This window comes from Triplophysa dalaica, chromosome 16, assembly GCF_015846415.1.
Source record: "Triplophysa dalaica isolate WHDGS20190420 chromosome 16, ASM1584641v1, whole genome shotgun sequence".
In the NCBI taxonomy this organism is placed as follows: domain Eukaryota; kingdom Metazoa; phylum Chordata; class Actinopteri; order Cypriniformes; family Nemacheilidae; genus Triplophysa; species Triplophysa dalaica.
The window spans coordinates 2,104,916-2,129,796 of record NC_079557.1 but is presented as its reverse complement, the minus strand read 5'-3'; the positions used below and the strand labels follow the sequence as shown (position 1 = coordinate 2,129,796).

Below are 24,881 nucleotides of genomic sequence, written 5' to 3'. Positions count from 1 at the left end.
AATGGATGGAAACAAAATGTCATATACGATCAAATATGGAAAGAACGGGGACTATTGTTTATTAATTTAATTTGTTGCTTTGGAATTTCTGAACTTGAGGCGCAATGGAGAGGATCAATCTTGATTGGATCGTTATTTTTAACGTTTTTATGTTTTTTTGCAATGTTTCAGCCCAGGTCATGTATTCGGTGTCCGAGGAGGTGAACAAGGGAGTCGTTGTTGGAAATATCGCAAAGGATCTTAACTTGAATATTGAAGAACTGGAGTCACGTATGTTTCATATAGCCACAGCATCTGGAAGGAAATATTTTGGGATTAATTTGAAAACAGGGGTTCTGTTCGTCAGCGAAAGGATAGACAGGGAGGAATTGTGCCCTGCCTCACCGCAATGTTCAGTAAATTTAGAAGCCGTTGTTAATAATCCATTGAATTTATATCGCATTGAGATTAAAATATTAGACATTAATGACAATGCTCCATCGTTTCGTGTTAAGTCTAAGCAATTTAACATTTCAGAGAATGCCTTTATCGGGGACAGATTTCAGTTGCCCAGAGCGTCGGATCAGGACGTCGGGGCAAATTCGGTAAAAAGCTACAAACTGAGTCACAATGAACATTTCTCTCTGGATGTTCAGACCGCAGGAGAGCAGAGTGTATCTGCTGAATTAGTGCTGCAGAAAGCTTTAGACCGAGAAAAACAGCCTGTGATTCAGCTCACACTGACCGCTGTAGACGGAGGAAAACCTTTGAGATCAGGGACAATACAGATAGTTGTAACCGTGCAAGATGTAAATGATAACGCACCGGTGTTTGGCAAAACTCTTTACAAAGTGCGTCTCGCTGAGAATGTGCCTAAAGGAACAATTGTCATATGTCTAAATGCGACCGATGCGGATGAGGGTATAAACAGTGAAATCATTTACTCTGTAGCTCAGCAAGACAGTGATGACAAAACAAGCAGCCTTTTTAAAATGGACTCGTCAACTGGCGAAATTTCAGTGCAGGGTGTCGTCGATTTTGAGCAGCACAATGCTTATGAGATTCGTGTTCAGGCGAAAGACAAAGGGTTTAGTCCACGCTATGCACACTGTAAAATTCTAGTCGAGATTTTAGATGTTAACGACAATGAGCCAGAAATATCATTAACTTCTCAGGTTAACACGGTAAGTGAAGATGCTAAAAAAGAAACAACGGTTGCATTGATAACGATATCTGACAAAGACTCAGGAAAGAACGGAAATGCGCACGGGAAGGTGGTGGGTGACGTTCCATTTAAATTACATTCATCTTATAAAAATTATTATTCTCTTGTTGTGGACGGGGCATTGGATAGGGAGCGTGTTGATCGATATAATGTGACGATTGTGGCAATAGACGAAGGGACTCCGCCTCTTTCAGCCACTCGTGTATTTACAGTATATGTGTCAGATGTGAATGACAACGCGCCGCGTTTTCCATACCCTGTTATAAATGTGTTTGTGAAAGAAAACGGTCCTAAAGAACAAATTATTTACACTCTTTCTGCTAATGACCCTGATTTAGATGAGAATTCGAAAATTACATATGGTTTATTGGAACCGTTTCAGAAATCTGCATTTGTATATTCTGCTCTCAGCATAAACTCTGACAGTGGAGATATACACAGTTTACAGTCTTTTAACTATGAGGAGGTTAAAACGTTTCAGTTTAAAGTTCAGGCCACAGACTTTGGTGTTCCTCCGCTTAGCAGTAACGTGACAGTAAATGTTTTTATTCTGGATGAGAACGACAATAGTCCCGCGATTCTCGCGCCCTATTCCGAGCACGGTTCCGTTAACACCGAGAACATTCCCTATTCTGCTGAGGCGGGCTACTTTGTGGCCAAGATCAGAGCTGTAGATGCGGATTCTGGTTACAATGCACTGCTGTCTTATCACATCTCTGAACCCAAAGGAAACAATCTGTTTCGAATCGGAACCAGCAGTGGAGAGATCAGGACAAAGAGGAGAACGAGTGACAATGATTTGAAAACTCACCCGTTGGTCATTTTGGTGTCTGATAACGGAGAGCCCTCACTGTCAGCAACTGTGTCTATTGATGTTGTGGTTGTTGAAGCGACAGGTGACGGCAAGACTCAGTTCAGACATGTACCCATGAAGGAGGAGAGTTTCTCGGACTTAAATCTGTATTTGCTGATTGCAATTGTGTGTGTATCTGTCATCTTTTTACTGAGCCTCATCAGTTTGATAGCTGTAAAATGCCACAGGAAAGAGGGCAGTTTGGGCAGGTACAGCGCCCCAATGATCACCACCCACCCTGACGGGAGCTGGTCTTACTCCAAATCCACTCAACAGTATGACGTGTGCTTTAGCTCGGATACGCTGAAAAGTGACGTAGTCGTTTTTCCTGCACCTTATCCGGCAGCAGATGCAGAACTGATCAGTATTAATGGAGGAGACACTTTTACCAGAACACAAACACTTCCTAATACAGAAAAGGTAACATTGAGATTATTACTGTGTGTCATGTTTTTAACAAAGTTCCTCATGAGCTCGCTGTGACCTGAGTTTAGCTATTAACTGCTGTTTAAGAGTGGATGTTGTCAAGAATAGCTGTGAGCTGTCCATGGTGCTGAAACTATGTGCTGCATTTGGAGTGGGTAGGGGATTTTTGTACTATTTTTTAAAACCACTAGTACATTGTATACATATAGGGCCTACTAATTTCCACACAACAGTAAGATTTAGCTTCCCAATTAATTTTTATTTATTATTTATAGTAGTTCAGTTGTACAGTCTACTGTCTTTAACGCTCAGACGAGCATTACATGGGGTGGATTTGTTTCCGTCTGTGTCATGTCGGCTAAAGAGGCCATGCCCAGATTTTGTGTTCCCTTTAGAAAATCTCTTGCACATCAACAGGATGACAGGACCATTTACATTTGCCTGTGCTATTCTTTCAGAACAATTGCTTTTAACTTTTTCTTGGTCTTTTCATTACTTCTGTGTGCAGTACACACTTAATATTTCCTCTCTTTCAGTCCATTAGCAAGCTACATCCCGGTAGATGTTTAATTTAAATTTATTCGTAAACACAACTAAGAAGATTATCATTAGCACAATATCTGCAGTCCAGTGACTCTCTTTCTTTGTCTCTCTGTGTCTGCAGCTGAGCCCTCTCAGCAGGGAAAAAAAGATACAGCCGAATTTCGCAGCCTGTTATTTAAAGAAAGTGCTGTTTTATTTCCCTGTATAATAACATCTCTCACAAGTTGATTTCTTGTGTCGTTGGAAAACAGTCACTCTTTCCTTTAGTGGATATGATTATGATTTTCAGGTGCTTTATTGGAGAACATGGATGAGCTTGAGAGTTTCTTGTTGGAATTATTTGATGACCTAGTTTAAAGACAGCCATGTTCCCGACCTGGCATGCTTTCACAATCCCTGAATATTTGTAAAATATTTGATTTAGTGGAAAAAATTTGTGAACATTGAGTAAACATTCGTAATGGCGTGGATTTTCTCAAATTGAATTTGTGACGTAGAAGCGTTACAGAGCAAACATTTTATATTAAAATCTTTGTTTACTGGTTTAAATATATCGAAAAATCCCCTAGTTTTGATTGTAAATAGTGGATTTATATTCTGTATACAGACATTCAGAAAGACATTACAAATCTGCAATCTGTTTTATTTAGAATAGTGTTATCTCCCCATTCTCTTTGGCTTCGCTTTTATAGGTTTTATCAAGGTTATACTCAGATTTACACCACTGTTTCACGTTGCTGTGTTTTGTTGTGCTTTACATTTGGATTGATAAAGAACCACACAGAACAGAATTCAGATACCTCTTTGCCAGCTGAGGTTTTCCTTCTCAGCTAATAAATGTTGTGCGTGTGGGAGAGAGAGGGGGATGGGAGAAAGAGATGAGGATAGAAAACAGGAGGGGAATGGTGGTTGTGTAAAGAGAGATGGAATAAGAGGTGGAGGGAGGAATACAGAGAGAAAGGAAGTGGAGTGGGGGAAGGGCTGGTAATTTTCCGTTTCAGGACTGCAACAGCTCACAGTTTGCAGTCTGAGCTTATAGCTCTGACATCATTAATGTCAATCACAGCAAAACCCCACCCTCTGTTCTAGTTCCGCTGAAAGCAAATGTGACAATATCAACATAGGCATGCTGCGCACACACTGTTTGTGATAGCGTGATATAAAGATTAAACATTAGGTTTGTGTTGACCAGTATTACAGTGTCAGAAGTATAAAGTTGTGTTATATTCTCATGTGTTATGGCTGGTACAGAAGTGTACAGTGCATTGAATTATTGATTTCATAATCATATTACTGAAGACGAGAGATTTAGCCCAGCTAAGTGCTTTACTTTTCAATTTTCTATCAGAGAGATCCACTTAATATGAGGATAGAATCGTCTTGTACTGGAAATACATACAATATACATAGGCGTCACACTGACTTTGTGATGTACTTGTTATCTGAAGATATGATATTTTATGCATTTGTATTTGGCTAGTATGTTTCTTTATGAGATTGTCATTTCTCTGAAGTATTAATCATATATTTAAGTAGCATCTCTGATTTAAGCTGTAGTGTCATAAATGGCTATTACATTAAATAGATTTGATTCATTTCTATGTGTTACATTATCACTTAATGAATCAGTTCAGGATTTAATGACTTAATTTTTATACTTAGTTTTTGTAGACTACTGGGCATTTTTTCCACTTTTGAGTTTAATTATAACATGTTTTGCTTAACGTTGATGTTTATTAGGTGTTGATATTGGTAAATAATTGAAGATGATAAAATATCTTTGTGTTAATTTGTAGCAAAATTAATTAATGCTTGATTTATTTGAAAAAAACTATATTTTGGTTGAAAGGTTGGCTCTTTTATTGCAACATAATGGATGTAAAGATATCCTATGCTGTATGTTGCATATTATTTTAAAGAAAAGAGGGAAATGTTTTGGCTTTATTATGTCCCAAATTTATATAATGGCATTTATGGTGGATGCCGGTGGATCATCGACCAGAGAGACCAGTGGCACATTTATCACATTTGTGCTTTGTCCTCTGTCCTACCGTCTCCTCAACTTCCTGTCTGAACGAACAGCACATATGCACTGTAGTGATGCCTGGCTAAGATCTTAGCACATTGTGTCTCTCCTTATCCTATTATCTTTAGGTTGTCATGACGACCAGGCTGTGCCAAGCTGGCCTATGCTGCATTTTGCCACACCTACTCCGAGAAAAAGAGAGGGGGAGAAAGAAATGAAACGTGCGTGTGGAGTCTGTGAGCCAAAAGGGTGGGGTGAGATGACACGGTAAAATAAGGGAAAAGAAAGATGGCAGATTCAACTCGTGTGCAACGAGGAGCAAGTGGCATCAGTAAATCAAGTCCGGTTGTGAGAGACAATAAAAACAGGTTTATTAAATGTATCAGAGCCGCTGGCAGTTCAGCCACTGATGAAACATGACAGCAGTTATTATGTGTTCATTGAGACACACACAGAGAGATAGGAGAAGTGTGAAGAGATGATAGATGGCAGGATGGCCAGTGACAGGAGTAGCTTCAGGGGATTAGGCTCTTCATGTTTTTTATGAAGCCCTAAATGTTGTTTTATTCCTGTTTTTTAAACATTTATTCACCCTCATTTGTGGGTTTGTGACCACACAGTGAAAGTCAGTGGGGGCCAGTGTTGTTTGTTTACCAATATTACCAATATTCTTCAAAATATATTGTATTGTGGCGAAGGAAGAAAATCATACAGGTTTGGAATGACTTGAGGATGAATAAAGGATGAAAGAATATTAATTTAGGGGTGAACTGTCCTTTTAACAGCCGGCTGACATCTCAACAAAATGTGGATGCACCTGGTGAGCTAATGAACATGAACTGTAGTCAGTAGTTCATTAGTTGCAAGCTGTAGAAAGATAAAAGGGACAAAATTATTTCTTTCTGTGTGGCTTTGGTACTGAAAACCGTTTTCAATTTTTGTTTGTGTCTGATGATACAGGAACAGTTCACCTTCAAAATGAAAATTTTTTAATCGTTTACTCACCCTGTTGCCATGTGTAATTTTATTTTTTCTGCAAAGCACAAAAGAAGATATTTTGAAAAATGTTAGCAACTAAAAACCATTGGTCCCCATTGACTTAACTTTTAAAAAAATATTAAAATATTTAATGAAATCAAACCCAGTGCAAGTCAATGGAGATTAACGTGTTTTATGTATTAGTTGATGTCTGACTCCGTTGTAGGTATACGGTAGACTTGGACTATTTTATTATTCTGCCTTTTACACACAATAGCAGTCTTTATTGGCTGTACACCTGTGACTGCGGAGGACTGTCTGTGCCTGATAGCGCTGTTTCTCCTCCAGAGGTGACGGTTTTACATTCAGGCTCTAGAAGGGCAGGCGGTGCTGAGACAGCAGGGTTTATCAGGGCCCCCGAGGTAGACAGGTTTTGTGTTTAGTAACATCATGGCCTTTTCACTGCCAGAGAGGTTTAATCGAGGAGAAATTACACACACTTTGGGATCACAGATCTGGGGCTCATGTTGGCTTACAGATGCAGAGAATGTTCTGTGTGCGTTTAGCTGCCCTGCTGAGAATAGAACAAAGAGTTTTGCATGTTTTATTTATCGTGAGTACCTGTAATCTCTATTTAAAGATATGCAGTACAGAACAAGACTATTAGTAATGCTAGTCTTGTTATTATTAGTAGTGTGAATATTTGCTTTGGCAATAATTTGATCCAGTTAATTGTTCCTTAAATATGTTGACATAGTAGTTTGATTGATATGATTTTAATCTTTTTTTGGTAATACTACTAAATACTAATGATGTTGTCCATCAAAGAATATTTTGAACATATAATTATCTGTAAATATTTGTGATGAAAATATTTATATGAATATGTATATGCAGATATACAGCCACTGAAAATAAATATGTAGTTAAAACATTATGTATTGCATCCTACCAGTCCAGTGTCTGGACCTCAGGAATACATAAATTTATCCAACCGCAATGTGACAACAGCATTACAAGGCACATGAAAACTGTGATAAAATCCAGGTTATCACATTTTCCCAATGCATATAGAAATATTACCGTCGCATTGTTTAAAGAGAATATGAACTAGTTTTCTTTGAAGTATTTGATGTCTAAAAAAATACCAGTTTTCATTTTCTGCAAATAAATGCAAATAGAAATAGAATGTAATAAATATTTTTCTTTGAAATTTGCGAGGAATATTGTTAGTAGTTAACAGAGTGAAACAAAAATTATCATTTCACCTAAACGCGTAGTAAATTAAGAAAAAATATTTAAAAAAAAATGTGCAATGGTCTCTAAATTTTTCTGCGGCAGTATAATATAAAAATTTAAATTGGCAAATGTACATAGCTAGATTGTTAGAAGTAATTTGTACAATATTAACACATGAAAATGAATGGTAGGCAGAAAGACAAAGACCGAGGTGAAAAGCAATAGTACAGGTTTAGAGAACAAAAGACTGCAGCAGAAACACAGAGGCTTTTTATTTCCTTTTATTTGTTGTCATTTCCACAGTCTTCAATAACAGAGATCCAAATATGACTGGCAAAAATTTTCAACCCTGATTTAGAAGATCCTTCAAGAGAGAAAGAGAGAGAGAGAATTACAGTGCACTGGTACATTCTCATGGGCGTGTCTGATGTGTGTTCTAAAGCTTGCAGTTTCTATTTTGCACCCATAGAGGTCTGTCTTCACCAGGACTTTGGCAGCCAAGTACAGGTTGACTGACAGGGTTGTTTTAGCTTTCTTTATTTTGTCATCAACCTCAAACTCTTAAAATAAGGTAATGAAATTAACATCACCAAAACCTTTGTGGGATGTTGTGGGAGGAACAATATTAGGGCACAAAATATACAGTATGTCAATTCATTAAATGAAACATGATTTTTTGTGGCTTATGGTAGTACAGTTCTGCTATTTTAACTTCTGTTTGATATACAACAGCATTAGCAACAACATAGCCCTATGTTAACATCCCAGTTTTATGAAAATTATCTATACAGAATTAGAATGTAATATCAGATCTTTTTTGATGATGTCATCTGCCTCAGCTCTCACTGCTGTTAGTGATAGAGTGATGCTGGGATGTCTTTTCTCATTGAAGCCCTGAGCAGTGTGGCAGTGAGAAGAAAAGTTGAGTCAAACAGTCAGAGAGGTGACACACAGCGACAGTTACTCATACATTACCATGAGAGCCTTGACCTGTGTCACAGGCGCATGTGGAGTTATTAATATTATTTTCTTTTCATTCAGATGTCTTTTTTGTGGTCCTGCGTAGATCCACGTGCATGGATTAAGAGCCGCTATTGCAGTCTAATGGATGTCTTTTTAAAAGGGCAATAGCTGGGCTGTAATGAGCCAGCGTTAATATTTCTGAGTCATTTATATAGAGTGATGAGAGGTGAATATGAATATCCAACTATAGCACTCAGCTATAGAGACTCATGGATTCAATACAAAGAGATGATCAGATCTTACGCAATTTTTTCTGACATGAGAGCAGAGAGCAGTGAAAAAAAGGGACACGTTTTTTTGTGAATTATAATGCACGAACCTGAAGCAATAATTTCCAAATTGAAGGATACCTCTGTATAGAATGTCAAACAGTTACTTTATTTTAGTTTCCATGTGTCCTTTTATCAGGAATATGGATGTGACAATCCTGAAAATAGCACTACCTGACTATGAAAAAATATGCACTTAAAATAAAACAAATGCTTTAAAAACTTTAAGTGAGACCTCACATGGGTATTTGAACCACAAAAAAAGTGTATTTCTGTGCTGTTAGAATTTTTTTTCATGGTAAGGTTGACATTTTCATAAATTGCCCATATCCAGTTTAATTTAGAATCAAGAAAGGTTTTCAATCGATTGTATAATCCTTAAAAAAAGCATTATGTACCGTTTTAAAGAATCTTGAAGATCTTGACTTTACTTTGGCTAAAGGATTATAGAACTAACGCAAGATGAAGAACTTGTTATATTAACAATGACTTTTTATTCTGCATGATGCAGAGCTTTTTATTCAATTATTAGTTATACTGTTTAATTTTCTTTATATACATACAGAGAATCTTACTAACAGGAAATTAGCAAGTTATATTATTTGTAACACTTTAGTTATAATATATAATAATTTATAATACCTATAATAATTTAGTATAATATTTCTAAGATGTGTGTTTCCTTATAAACCATGTATAATAAATAAAGATAAAGATGTACATTTTTCTCTTAGGAGCATTTTATTTTGATAAGTCAGAAAGAGAACGGTGTAAACAGTACAGTGTACAGTAAATCCTGCTGTGACTATTTATGGATGTAAATGTCCAAGAAGAATTCAAGCAGTGCATAAACATCTAAGAGGAACAAAAGGAGCAAAGCAACACTTGTTTTAATCCGAGGGGCGTCTGAGCAGGGGAGAAGAGCAAGACAGATAAATTAAGACAAAAAAAATAGTATCAGACAGCAGATGGATGTGATTGTGACAGGTGAAACATTGAGATGTTGATGTTTAAACTAATGCATCACAATACAATTCAAAATGACCATGAGAGGTTGTGTCTGCTAGACAGACCTGAATAAAAAGCCCATGTGTTTGCATCCGCATCTGTGCACAAATGGTGAGTTTTTTTCCTTTTGTGTCTTTCAAATTGTTGCAAACAGGTCTGCACATCCCGCAGGGAGCATCTGTGAAATGTCAGAGTTGCGTCGCTTGTGGTGTTCGTCTGGCAATTCCCACATTGTTGGACCCCTCGTTGAGCAAAAAAAGAATAAATGCCAGTTTTGTAATGCAAGTGAGACCTACATATTTGGAATATGATGAAAATGTAGTGTGTACAGTATGGATGTAGGTAATATATATATATATGTAGGCCTGAGTTCTGACTTTCATTACTAATGGAATAACCTCTCGAGTCTGCATGAAAAGAAAAATGTGCCAACTGTAGTAAATACAAGAGATTTATATATTTTCTTGTATATACTGACCTTTATTAATGTGTATTGATAATTCTGACTATTTGAATTCCTAGTTTATCTTTACTTATGCCCTTATATGGCATTTTCTTGTAGTAATAGTTATGAGAATAGCCAGGTTTTTATTGAATCCAGATTATGTTTGCTATCTGGGTTAACATTATAATTAATTATGAACAGTGTTTCTGTTATTCTGCACTTGTGGATCTGTTCCACTGCATCACGGCAGTGGATAAACGTTTCAGGGTTTCTCCAAGTAGATGTTGTTAAAATTCTGGTTACGGTTTTTTGTGCAGTTGTGTCATAGAGTGCACTCTTGTTGAGGACTAAGGCCTGCAGTTGTGTTCAGGTCTTCTGCCCATTTTGAAGACAGATTACAACAATCAAATTTATTTTTTGTTTGCGATTAAAACAATCAAGTTGTTGCTTCTGTTATATTTTAGATATTATATATCTTTGTATATCTGTGTGTTTTATTAGTCAAAGTCCTGGGTACTTTTGTTTTTGAGGGTCTGTGTTTAAAGACTACTCTATTTAATCGAATTGAAAATTTAGCCAAAAAGTTTGAATTTTGCGCTACGTGTTTTATTTGCTGTTTTCACAAGGTTTTTAGTGTTTGTTTCTTGGTTTGTGGGTGTGCTCTCTCTCTTTCTTTCACTTTTTTAATCACAGTGCTGACCAGAGCGCGTCGCTGTGTTCTACATTGCCGTGGTACAGAGGAGCATAGGGAGGGCGAGATGCGGGGGAGCGTTTATCCTCCCGGTGGCCGCATGACTCAGTGCGCAGGGTTATTCTAGGTCACTTTGTCAGAACATCAATCCAGATTTAGCACTGCTCTCGGTACAGATGTGCCTGCAACAGAACCTTAAGAAAGCTATTAAATCTTAATATTGTTTTCTGATTTATTTGACGTTTTTATCCTACGAATTGTTAAATTGAAATCATTCCTGATTGTTGTGCCTGGTATGGTTTCGGTAGGCAGTTGTTAAGGTCCATGAGGTGTTTACATAGAGAACACTTCTGACGCTGATCGCATTAAAATGAAATCGAATCCATATTTTAATTAGAATTTAATTGGATCAACACGGGCTCAGGTCCTCTTCACTGCTGTGGCGCCCGCGGTGTGCAAGTCAGAATAAATCACGGTTATATACTGCAAAACACTGAGAAAATTCATACCCTGGTCACTTCTGCCTGGAGACAGTTTGAGCAGGTGACGGCGGGTACGCTTGTGTCTGGCTAAGAGAGAATGCCAAATACACTGCCTGGAGTTTAAAGCTTCCAATAGATATCTAATAGCCCAAGTGGAGATTAATAGATACAGAGTCAGCGCAGTTGTCGGTCTGATGTACCTTCTCGACCTGGCCTTGATTAATACAAGTTTTATTGGCTCTGTAAACCGTTATTTCTCTTGAAGCTAAGCACTGAACGCTTGTTTCAATTTTGCATACATATTTTTAAGGAATTGCTTACAAACGTTTTGAAAGAAACGCTTAGTAGGAACCAGGTTTTTTTGTAGTAAGACCAAACTAAACACACAATTTGGTAACTATATATGGGAACCATCGTGGTATTTCTAGTAAAAATATAGCAATACAAAACGCATCTGCCCAAAACAAATTTGACTTAACCTACAGTACACATGAGTCAAAAGAAAGGATTCGCTCTCAGATCTGTGACTGTCAGTGTTTGTGACAAAAGCGAGAAGGAGCTCAGCCTGACGAGCTGTCAGTGGTATTGAATAGCGGAATTAAGATTTATATTGGAAAATCATTATTTCGTATTTTCACAAAAAATATCAAACGTCAATTTGAAAATATGTATGGTTGATATTAGGTTGTGAAAAGTCAATAAGATAACGTTTTTTGGTCAGTTAAGAGGTTTATCTAGGCACCTCAGAGCGCTTGGAGAGGAGACAATGAAAAGGGCGGTGGCGCTGGATGTTTGATTAAATGCTGTCGTGTTTTCAATCGATATTAATGAGACGGTTTAGCAGACCGTCGTATTCTATACATCGCATTAAAATATCCTTTTCTCACGTATATGTGTTTTAATGCTTCCGGGCGAATCGGGTGCGATTGTCGGTGTTTTCGTTGGAAGGTGTTGAAATGCAGTTAGCTGCGCTGGTTTGTGCTGCTCCCATCCCCCGCCTGTACAGCACACACACAGAGAGTGAGGGAGAGAGAGAGAGAGAGAGAGACAGCACCCGTGTGAGGGGAAACAAGAGTCAGCTTCGCGGAGAGGAGGAAAAAGAGCTGGGGCGCAGACTAAAGTAAAACATGGATGAAGCAGGAAAACGTTTGTGTAAAAAGGCACGAGAAGTGGAGACTTTGGTCATCCTGCACGAAGTCTGACCGTTTTTGTTTTTCCTGTCTTAGATGCCGTGTTTGGAAGCTGTTGCGCGGTTTTTAATCCGTCTGTGGATGTTGCCAGCTTGCGATGGCTGTTGCTGGGCGATGTAGCTTCGTAAAAGAGAACGTGCCTCTTTGTTTTTGTTTCTTCATTGTTTTATTGAGTGGCCTTACAAATGCACAGATTCGCTACACTATTCAGGAGGAGATGGAAAGCGGTACCCCCGTCGGGGATCTCGTTCGAGATCTTGGACTGGAGCTGAAAAAGCTCAATGCGCGTCGGATCAGAATCAGCTCCGACAGTGCGAGGCGATACTTCAACATCAACCAAAAAACGGGTAAGCTCGTTGTAAGTGAGAGGATTGACCGCGAAACGCTGTGTGAATTCAGCGGAACATGCACTCTAAGCCTCGACGTGGTGTTAGAGAACCCATTTGAGCAGCACAACGTGGATGTTGAGATTCTGGACGCAAATGACAACTCGCCGCTATTCCCACGAGATGAGTATCAGTTGGAGATCTCCGAGGGCGCACAGCCAGGCGCGCGGTTTTCCATTGAGGGCGCGCAGGATTCTGACGACGCCTCAAATTCCGTGCGCCATTATCGCCTCACCTCAAACGAACACCTGGCCCTAGACTCAACCAAACCATCTACAGACGGAAAGCACGTAGAGTTGGTGCTGAAAAAACCTTTTGACCGTGAGCTCTTGCAGGCGCACCAGTTTCTTATTACAGCGACTGATGGTGGATCTCCTCTGCGCTCGGGCACAGCCAGAATCAACGTGCGAGTTTTGGATACAAATGACAACGTGCCAGTGTTCGACAGTTCTGTATACAAAGTGAAACTGAAGGAAAACTCACCTGTTGGCGCGCTTGTGATTAAATTAAATGCAACAGACAGGGATGAGGGCTCCAACGGAGAAGTATATTATTCATTTAGTTCCTACACGCCAGAGAGAGTAAGACAGATGTTTTCTATAGACACGGAAAGTGGTGAAATTAGAGTTAAAAGCAAAGTGGACTACGAGGAAACCTACAGCTATGAGATGTATATACAAGCTGCAGACAGAGGCAGTGGGGCGGTTGCTGTGCACTGTAAAGTGGTGGTGGAACTTCTGGATGTGAATGATAACCCTCCTGAAATTGTGTTGTCGTCACTCTCCAGCCCAGTTCGAGAGGATGCTCGGGCAGACACTGTGGTGGCTTTAATTAGCATAAATGACAAAGACTCTGGTCAAAACAAACAGGTCAGTTTAGACATCATTCCCCCACACCTTCCCTTTAAAATCAAATCCTTTCGGAACCATTATACTATAGTAACTTCTTCCTTTCTGGATAGAGAGATCATTTCTTCCTACAACGTCACCATTACAGCCACCGATGGTGGTACGCCACCTCTCTCTTCATCCATGACCGTGCGTGTGGAAGTGGCGGACGTAAATGACAACCCGCCACGTTTCGAACAGACTTCGTACACAGTTTATGTTGTGGAGAACAACGCACCCAGCACAGCCCTTTGCGTCATCAAGGCAACAGATCCTGACGCTGGTGAGAACGCTCGCATCACGTACACTGTCCTAAATGACAACAATCATGGTATTTCTGTGGCATCGTATGTTTCTGTCAAACCAGCAACAGGTGAGGTGTATGCGCTAAGATCCTTTGACTTTGAAAAGCTGCGCGAGTTTCATTTCCAGGTCAAAGCTCAAGACAACGGTGTACCTCCATTGAGCCGCGTGGCGACTGTCTACATTTACATCATGGACTCCAACGACCACAGCCCACAGTTTGTTCACCCGGCAGCGAACGGCTCGAACTCCATTCAGACAGTTATGCGTAATGCAGAGGCAGGCGTGCTTGTGACACGTGTGCTGTCCTGGGACTTGGATGCTGGAGAAAATGCCTGGCTTCTGTACAGCCTCCATCACTCTCCTGATCTGGATCTGTTTAAGGTGCACGAGCACACGGGTGAAATCCGCACCACCCGACGGGTGACAGAGGATAATTCCACTGTGTTTGGCCTCACGGTGCATGTAAGAGACCACGGCTCGCCTCCTCGCTCTGCCTCAACTACGGTCAATGTCGCCATCATGGAACTTCCACCCAAAGTGGGCCCGGACCCGAAACGCATTATCAGGCCTCACGGCTCAATGATGTTCTCCAATGTTACTTTGTACCTTATTATTGCCCTTTGTGCCACTACCTTTGTCTTTTTGCTCACTGTCTTTGTGTTGGCTATCGTACGCTGTCATGCCTACTGCAGCCAGCCAGATGCTTGTTCCTGCTGTGGGTCGAAGAAGAAGACAACAATGAAGAAGGCACCCAAAGATGGTGGCAGTGAAGGAGCAGGGGGTGGCGCTGCAGGTGGAGCCACAGGTGGTGGTGCCATCACAGTTCAGCAACAGGCAGTGCGTAGGGACCTGAAAGTGGAACCTGCCTACATTGAAGTCAGAGGGAATGGCTCTCTGACTAAAACGTACTGCTACAAGACCTGTATGACAGCCACATCAGGAAGCGATACCTTTATGTTCTACAATACGGGCCGTCCGCTGAGTGGTACCTGGGGCTCAGGGGCCGACCGTTTCTTCACAGGACAGAGTGGCCAGTTTGTACGTAGACTGAGCATGCCAGACGCAACAGCCATACAGGTGTGTGCAGTGCCCACACTCTTCTACCAAACCCACAATGTTACTCATGCATCATTCTGCTAACATTATAGATAAGTAGACGCAATGCTCAGTTTGTTCAGTTGTGTTGCCATACAGTTACAAACGCGCTGGAGATCTCAGTTATGTCTTAGGGCTCATTAATTGAAGCCTCCTGTTGGTTGGGATCATTTCGACTTCTTTTTGTCTTTCCCTCATTAATTCACAGCAGACTTTTCAGTGTGAACTTCAGAGTGTCTGTGTCTGAATATTTAGAACACCAGTAGTTTGCTTTCTACTTGTTTATGGCTGACATCAAATTGCATTCCATCGGCAGTGAATTTAGAGAAAAAAATTCTCTCCTCCTCTCTTTCTCTCTCTCTAACTCTCTCTCTCTCTCTCTCTGTCTCTCTTCGGCCTGTTCTGCAGTGTGTTCCTTCAGGACAGCTGGCTGTGTTTATATTTAGAGGTGTGAATCTCAAACACACTGCAGTTTCTTGTACCCACACTTGCATCTCTTGAGAGACTGCAGGCTGGCCTCCGTTTAGTTACACAACTTCTCGTTGCACATCCACTAGAACCATCAGACTAACTGTTATCTCAACATAGGTTAGAATGACTGCTTTCCCTTGTGACAACCGCTTTCTGGAGAGAGATTTTCTGTTTATAGTGTGCATTTGGGGCAAAATGGCTGGTTAGTGAACATGCACTTAACCTTCTGAGGATGATCCATAATAAAAAAATGGGTGTTTGATGGATCCCCATTAAACATATTTATGCTTATTACCTAAAGAAATACATCAGCAGCCTATGGAAGAACATGATGTTTCTGCTGATAAATGAGCGAATCTTGAAAGGTCTTGACACATTCCATGCATGGGAAATTGTCATAGTGCAAAAACTGTAATGGTCATAAAATTAAGTTTTGTTTCATGCAAAATAGTATCACCATTTTTTGTGCTTGTATACCGTGTGCATTCTGCCAGAAGCACATCTGCCCTTCAGTTCATGTTAAGATTGTTAAATTACGGCTCATTCTCAAAAGTTGAACTGATTTATCTTCATACAATCTCTGCAGTAGTTTTTACAGACTGTCAGTGTGATTCTATGATCTTCTCTCTGTCCACCCTGTTAGCCTTGCTAAAGATCATCATTACAGGCCGAGTGCTGTTAATCGTGTTTTTGGGGATTACTGGGTGTGTAAAGAGTGTCTCTGTGTGAGCGCTGTTTGTTTGTAAAGTAATTACGGGTTGATATGAGCGATTCTCATTAAATGTCAGTCATGCTTGTTCGCCCATGAGATGAAGTGACAGTGGAGCACAGTTCAGCTGATTGGGTGCTGTGGTTCGGAAGGGGAAAGAGAAAGGCTTGTGATTGGTCGGTGCAAGGGTGCGAATGCTGTATCTAGGCAAGGTGAGTCCACTAAGAACAGACATGAGAAAGAGAAAAATATAAGAAAAAAGTAAGAGCTGCTGGTGAGACGAAAGCAAACTAGACTCATTATCAGCCTCTCCACACACTCACAAAGGCCTGTGAGATTAATAAAAACTTGCTTCTTAGTTTCTTTGCTCTCTGTTACACTTCTCTACATCTTAACTGTCCATGTTTTACTCACAGACTAAGGTTTGCTACATGTCAGGTCAGTTTTAGGATCTGGCTCCCTGGATGGTCAGCGTTAAGGGCATCATAAATGCAGTCCTGACGTTTCTCGAATATTTTAGTTCCTGTTTGTTTGTTTTTTTGAGGGTTGAATGCGTTTGTGCTCTCATCTAAAATCTCTTTAAAGTTTTGCTCAGCCACTGGTTCAGAATGATTCATCGTACACTACACTTCGTTCTTTTTCTGAAACACTGTAAAAGCATCGTCTCTAAAATACAGTTACATAAATTTGATGCCCACTGGGGCTGTTTTTTTAATGTTGTATACAAGTGAAAGTGTATACGGAGATGCAATAGAAGAACCGTTTTTTGTTTTTCTAAAGAACCATTTACTTAAAGTTTCTAAACTTTAAGTTTAGAAATAAACATGTCTTTATTCGTTCCTTTATATAAAAAAAGTTTTGAGAACTGAAGGGTTCTTTTGAGGTTGAAGGTTCTTTATGGAACCTTTCTATGGCAACCTGATTAATGTGCTTTAATGGCTGTGCATAAATATGGTTATTTTCACAGGTATTATTTCAAACCTAAAATTTTAGGTTACATATTTATTTCAAGTGCAAACCTCTGTTGAAATGGTTTATGAGCTATAATGCTTTGCTTTATATGTTGCGTGACAGATGTGTGTGTGTGTATGTATGTGCTGTGAAGGGGAACAGCAGGCTCTGCTGATTACATAGAGAATTGGATTTCACATTGATGAATGTCTCCAGCAGGAGGTGGAGAGAGAAAACTGAGGTATTAGGAGCACAGATGACATGACTGCAGAATGTTCTGGTGTAAAGTCACTGCTAATGTGTGTGCACAAAAATGTCTGTATCATGTCATTCCTATATTTTTTGTGAGATTTCTGCTGTTAGATCTTTTCCTGTCATCTCATCCCTCTCTGGTCTTCTGGGGTTTAATGACCTTGATTTGCCTCTTGTGTTTGTCTGAATGATTGAGCTGTCCAACGGTTTTGTACACTGAAATGATGATTGATGTGTCTGAAACAGATAAAGCAGTGCTTCACCTCACTCTTTTTTGCAGAACCACAGGCATGCAGCAATCATGACCGTGCGGCAGCCCTCCGGCATGATTATTTAATAACATGATATTGATCTTTCGAAATGTCTTAAGGGTTGACACCATCTTTTTTTCTTTTGCAGCCTAGAGTTCCCAATACAGACTGGAGATATTCGGCATCGCTCAGAGCAGGAATGCAAAGGTAAAACATGACTGAGTTCATCATCTTCAGTTTTGTGTGGAACTTCATTTTAAAGGACTCGTACCATTGAAGATCATATTTTCATTGATCTTGAATAAAGCATTTCATTTCACATACTGTATCTTTTAGAATTGTTAACTCTTTAGTAAAAAGATGGCTAAGAACATTTCAGACAACAGGACATTCACATATGCCAGGCCTGCGTGTGTGTGTTTGTGTGAGATCTTCATTAGCGTGACACTGATTCCCTCATAATTACAGCAGAGTTTAATGAGAGCTAATGTAGCCGAGCAGATCATTCTCATGCATTAAATCAGACTGCTGTCTCACAATTTATGTGCTTGGAGAGACTTTAGAAAATGTAATTTCACAATAATGATGTGTTTTTCTTTGACTTACAGTAGATACTGTAGGTAAGAATTTAATTGGCAGCGTCTTTAAATGCCAACAATTTTTTAAAGCATCAATGGTCAAGCATCACTTTTACTTTGACAAACCTCTGAACTTCAGTATTAAACTTTAGCATAAACATGTCCACCCACCGCATGAGGTTGAAGAAAACACAGAGTAATATACTGTAGAAACAAAGGTTTCGTTATGTTCTGAAAATCTAAAAACTGACATTGAATAGTATTTCTCTCCTGAAGGCAGATGAGGGTAATGCTGAAAATGTCACATCGTGGATGGGCAATATCTAGATAAGAAACAAGAGTTCTGGGAGGTAATTTGAGCTTTTGGCTGTAAAGCAGAGAAATGATGAGTGAAAAGCGTGATTGAGGACAATGATACGCAGGCAGAAGGTCAGAACAAGGAAGTTAAGAGGGAGAGAGAGAGAGAGAGAGGTTCGAACATTAGAAGAGGATCATGTATTTTCTCTAGTGTTTCTCATTAATAATTTATTTCTCTTACTGACTGCTAGCTTCATGGCTCCTTAAAATGGCTTCCACACACACACACACACACACACACACAGATAGAGAGCATGTATTAGCAGCCTGACCTTGGATGGCAGACGTTTATCAGAGGGAGGGAGAGAATGAAGCTACTAAAATGGTGGTTTACAACCCCACCTCCCTTCTGTTCACTCTCCAGATATCAATGAGATTCTCTTTGAAAATGTACATAATAGCTTTTATGAATAGCGTAACATTGTATGTAATTGAAGTCATCATGCTGTTTGCCACCCATTTTGCTTGTGTGATGCAAAAAGTATAAGAAAATGTGGGATGTGGCTTTAAGTGATAAAAAAGAGAGAATGCACTTGCATGACGTGATTAGAGGAAAAGGAAAGCAAATAAACTGTTTTTGAAAAATCAGACAAAAAGAAAATACATTTTGATGGACGATAACAAAGACAACATTGCTGTCATTACAGCGTGTGTGAATGTTCGTGCATGTGTGAGAGAGAGATTTCTTTTGGCTGTGAAGTTTAGAGAGCACAGGAATGTAAGATTTAATCTCAGAGGCGGTGTGACTGTGCAGGACAGAGAAATTTAATCCGCAATCTCCAATCCAGCCTTCTGGATTCCAATTCTAGCCGACAGACCTACATTTACCCCAGCTCAATCGTTCACCCCAGCTTAACTACACACACATTTATCAAATAAATCTCACTTCAAGGCATTATCTGCCTATACTGTTAGGTCCAAAATGTTGACACAACTTGTAAAAATTATTGTATTTCACATTATTAATTAAAAACGTTTTTTCTTTACAAATTCTCTTTTAAAGATAATGAATTTCCTATTTTTGTGGTGTCCCTGTTTGGTTTGTTTCAGTTAGTACACCTTGAGAAAGGTGTGAGTTGTGCTGGTTAATTTTATATCAAAGTTCGTTTACTCATAAAAGATTGCTCTTTCAGTTTAACAATAATCTCTTCTCTTGTTTGTTTGTGTGTTTAGCTCAGTCCACATGGAGGAGTCATCCGTGATGCAGGGAGCACAAGGTGTTTTGGTTCAGAACTGGCCCACAGTATCCAGTGCTGCCGGTAAGACTCGAGTCCAATAGAAAAAAACTGAGATTTGAGATTGCTTAAATCTTCAAAAATTTCAGATTTTTCTCAGAAGACAAAACACTTGTTTATCCTTCAGAGTTTCGCAAGACATTTCATTCATGTTTGAAAGCTTGCTTAAATTTGCCAAGATTTCAAAGCCTGCAGACAGTCAGAGATCTGGGCCTGAACTCAAAAATGACCTTATTATTGCAACACCCAATGTTCTCATTCTATGATATTCACATTATTTTATATCCCTGTAATTATTCTATATCGGCAACAATTGTTCAATTCATTTCTTGTTCGGTTTCTCATAAGGAATTGTAGGGGACAGATGTGAGACATTATTTTCTTCAAAAACTTTCATAGAACTGTAAGGATTCTTGTTTTCACAGTGAATTGGACGAAGAATAACTGGGTGTTCTGCAATGCCTGTGCTGCTGTCTCACACTCACATTGGTATTTTCCCTCAGGACCATCACTCTATAACATTCTCACCCTATCTCGGACTGGGCTCTTTTTTCTGTCCTGTCTCACACTCTCTTCAGCATTCTTTTGCTTGCTTGATTCGTTTCCCTGCAGTCTCTTCTGCTTTGGCCTCTTTTCCTGATCTACTGCAGTTACGCAGGGATGGATGAAAGTGACCTACATGAGTCTTCTTTAGGAACCTAGCTGAGCTGTTCAGAGAGGAACTCTGTATAGCACACAGAAATCATTGCAGTATATTAATGATACCGGGATCTTCCCGTTTCTGCCACATAGACGTACGCAAATATGCACTGATGACATCACAACACTGCCAACCCACTTAGGAAATCCAGTGTTTTGGGAAGAAAAATCATGCCCATGTAATCCAACCCTTGATTGTTTTCTTTAACGTAGATTTTGTTAATCATCAAAGTGGAAAGTGGAAGGAGTTTTTTTACTGCATATATCCAAAAGCATAACAAGGTATCATAAAAGTATCAATACAATTCCAATTTTCAATTCTTTATATACAGCTTTGTGTAAGGAACAGGCTCAAATATAAGCCTATATTCATGTAAACTGTCCCCTTCTCCAGCAATATCAAAACGTGTATATGGATTTAGATTTGAGACCTAAAGGCTCAAATTTTGTTCTGTACCTCAAAGAAAGCCATCATTTGGCCACAGATGGACCTGGAACATATAGCTTAGCCTTTAAATCACCCTCGACTTCTTTTAAATCTACTTTTGAATCAACATAAACTACATCGCCTTGTAGACTATGTTGTTTTTTTGGCTCCATGCACGGAATACATTTGAAAACTGCTTCGGATTCAAGCTAATTTAATAAATGTAAATTAGTTAAAAAAAGTGATGGTCCGATATTCTGTGTCACCGATTTCCTCAGATCTGACCAGATCCAGCGTAAACCCAGTTTATCAGCTGAAAGAAGAAATGACACGGTGACAGAGGATTTGAAGGTTATCTGCTTGGAGCAAACCGCAGCCAAAGCGAGAGAGATGACTCGATTAACAGATGAATGTTTCTAAGGGTCAGGCCAGACTATTTCAACACAAACACGCACACACTGTGCCTTGCCGTGGAGACGGCTATTTATGTTGATTAATCCACAGTCTAAGATTCTATCTCCACAGTGCCCATTTACTCCCTCTCTTTTTATTGCACTACAAATAATTGATGGATCGCCTGTCTTTGTGTGAAGGACAGAGTCTGTGTTATTCATCAGAGATGTCCACACACACTCTGCTAACAGGATAAGCATATCACCACTGCGTCAACACAAACATCCAGGCAAAGAAATAATGATAAAATGCGTCAAGGAAAGAATCAACTAGCACAGGCATAGAATAACAAATGGAGTCATGTACAGTCTTTCGTGTGTAGTCATTCAATATTAATTCCGGCTATTGTAAAGTGTCGTTCTGTGCAAATAAATTACCAGTTGCACAAATGTGATGAATTGTCGTACTTAATATTTGATGTGAATTTTTCAAACAGGGCCAACGGTGGCCTGTTTTAAATCATCTAAAATGCTAAAACGGTCCTCCTTGTATGGGTTATTTTTATGACTTCAATAACTAGGAGAGTAAAGATTAACCTGTCACATTTGTGACGCAAATTTTGTGAAGCGGTCACCATCTGGATCGTGACCCTGTCAAACATTCTGTCTGGCATCACTTCTTGGGTCAAAGGTAATACGTTGGGACCTGTGAGCCATTAATGCATATTTAATTTTCTGATAAGCACACTGTGAGGGTTATAGATGTCGATGTCGGGGCGGACCCTCTTGGACTGAGCGATGATGTGATATTTGGGGTGTTCAGAGTAATGACGGTAATTTACTTTCAACGATGAAGAGATGAAAGAGATACAGAAAGAGTAAGGGCAAAGCGGGTACAATTACTTGTGTGATGAAAGGACAATTTGTTCTAATTAAGTCTGTGTTGATATCTGCAGCAGGAGAAACTCTGGAAATTAATGAAACAAGTCTCTGTAGATGCAAGTTCCCTCACTTTCTCTGTCCATCCCTTTCCATATCTCTCTGTCTCCTTATCATCCTTTCACTTTAAACCTCACGTTTAAGCTGATCTGTGAGGTTGGAAATGCTGCCCAGATCTCTGAAGTATTAGTTTAAATAAAAAATTACATCCTGTACCCTAATGTTGTTGAACACAAAATCATAAATTAAAGAGGACTTGGAGGCTGACTTTGGATATTATGAAAGCTTCCTTCCAAAAGGACATTTATGTAGCTACTATTTAAGTATTCCTTTGTAAGAATCCTACTGTGATGTGACGCCGCACATTATTGACATCAAAACGTGCCATAATGTATGAATGTTTAGAAAATATATGAAATTTGAGCTCAAAAGAGGTGAGGTCAGATAATGATTTCAGGACAGATGTTTTAGAAATTATAAATGTTTGTGCTTTAACTCTGTGCTGGAGTGCATTTTTATGAGCTTCATTTTAGCACTGCTGTGCAAAACACAGGAGAAGCCAACGCCCCTCTCTCTCTGTCTCTCTCTATCTCTCCGTATATATATATATATATATCTGTATCTGACAGATGGGGGAAGCTACTAGAGCCCAAATCAACAGAATTAATTTAATGCCACGGAGATCTCTCATATCTTCTGTATCTCTCTCCTCTTTAATATCTGTATCTTGTTTTTGCCTCTCAATGTGGCAAAATGTTAGTCGCAGTGTTTGAGGAATAATCAGTGTCTCAGAGGCAGAAGGTAGGTAGACAGCAGCCTAAGGGAAAGAGGGAAATAGTAAGTGACAATGAGAAGAAAAGGGTGACCGAAGGGATTGAAAGAGAAAACAGAGAGATAGAGAGAGGGTAGGGGCTGTGACTGCTGTTGCTAGGGGAGAGAAGCATTTGACCATCAGAGAGAGAGAGAGAGAGAGAGAGAGAGAGAGAGAGTGTTCTGTATTAGTTTCCATCAGTGTCTGTGCCACAGCCTGATTTCACTGGAGGAGGCAGTTGCCACGGCAACCATTCATACCACGAACAGGGTGCTGAAAATGCAGAGGGAGAGTGAGAGAGAAAGGAGTGATGCAAAATGTCGAGAGAAAAACAGGAGAGGTGTGGCCTGACGAGAGCTACAGAACAAAATGTAAAACAAAATGTGTTAAAGTGAATATGGGGTTGAACTTGGGACTGATGCTTGAGAAAATTTGCATAAGTAGAAACAGCCTGTACTGCAGAGGTCTTTCTTCATCATTGAATGAGCATAAGACAGATCTGTAGAGAGGGATGGATGGATGAATAAAGGGATGAGTGTGACCTATCTGTCTGTTTAAAGATCACCTCTGCAGGTGGGCAGCCCACAGGCTCCGAGTTCAGCAGCAATGCCATATGGCGAACAGAAATGCCTGCCCGCTTTCAACACACCAACACTTTTTCAAAATAAACATATTTTCTGTAGCCAGCATGGGTTTTATTCCCAGGGCCAGGGGAACATATTGTAATACTGTAACGTTTGGTTTGAATGCTCAAACGGATGCTTCGATTTAAGTTATTACATGTGTACATAAGTTTACTAGCATTCGAGTTTACCTGCATCAGTAGCACAGACACTCTAATCCAACATAAAAACGTCAACCATGCAACGCTCTCACTTTAATAACTGTTCAAAGGATGTTTTTAACACTAGACATTGGAGTGTTCACAACCTCGTGGACTTTTCCAGAACATGTGTCGGAGTGATGTTGAGATGGAATATGTACAGAATGTATTCTTCTGCGCAACATCTCTTCATCTCTAAGCCTAAAATAAAAATCCTTCCATGTCTCTAATGAATTTTTTTTGTACTATTGACAGCATTATTCTCAGAACAAGCACTACTCTCATTAGACAGCACGACATTAACACACACACGCAGACACACACACATTGCTATCTTGGCAAGCTCATCAAGAATCCTGTGTATACCATCTGGCACATATTTATCAGGATTACTAGAGCCTTACTAACCAAGGTGTGACACACACAACCACAGACACACAAACACACACACCAGAGATATTCATATGCACAGACAATCGGTTCAACATGGACATATATAATTAACACACAATTCATGTACTTTGCATTACTTTTTCAGTCGACAAGCCTTTTATCTACATGAATAGACATGTAAATTTGTAATATAAATGAAATTCTATAATTCGCAGGCTATAGACAGTATATGAAACTGCAATTTACTGCACTCTACGCAGCAGGAGCATTACCACAAGTCTTATGTTACACACACACACAAACTTTGAAAAGCACTGAGTGATGTGGTTTCATCTAAACAAACCCATAATTCTTCGCCTCTGCAGTGCTGCTAAGAAATCTGCTTTTTCAGGAGTTTAGAGTCAGTGCTTTTAAATGGCCTTTCCTTCATCACATTATTTTCATCACCTAATCCTCCTCTTCTCATCTTTGTTGAATCATCTTCCTCCTCTAATCTTCCTCAGATCTTCCTCACATCATCTTGCTCACCTCATCTTATGCAA

General features: G+C 39.5%; 1 protein-coding gene across 9 annotated transcripts in view; it reads left to right on the top strand.

Annotated features, from left to right (window-relative positions):
• Positions 1-24,881, top strand: part of LOC130437733 (protocadherin alpha-C2-like) — an 89,303-nt gene that overhangs the window by 61,713 nt on the left and 2,709 nt on the right. For 7 of the 9 annotated variants that reach the window (XM_056769258.1, XM_056769256.1, XM_056769261.1 and 4 more), the window contains 2 exons: positions 17,834-17,892; positions 19,794-19,879. In XM_056769258.1, coding sequence (XP_056625236.1) covers positions 17,834-17,892; positions 19,794-19,879 — 145 coding nt within the window. Of the gene's footprint in view, positions 1-3; positions 2,478-12,035; positions 15,034-17,833; positions 17,893-19,793; positions 19,880-24,881 lie in introns of those variants that run through there. The other 2 variants (XM_056769257.1, XM_056769253.1) reach the window with 2 other exon arrangements.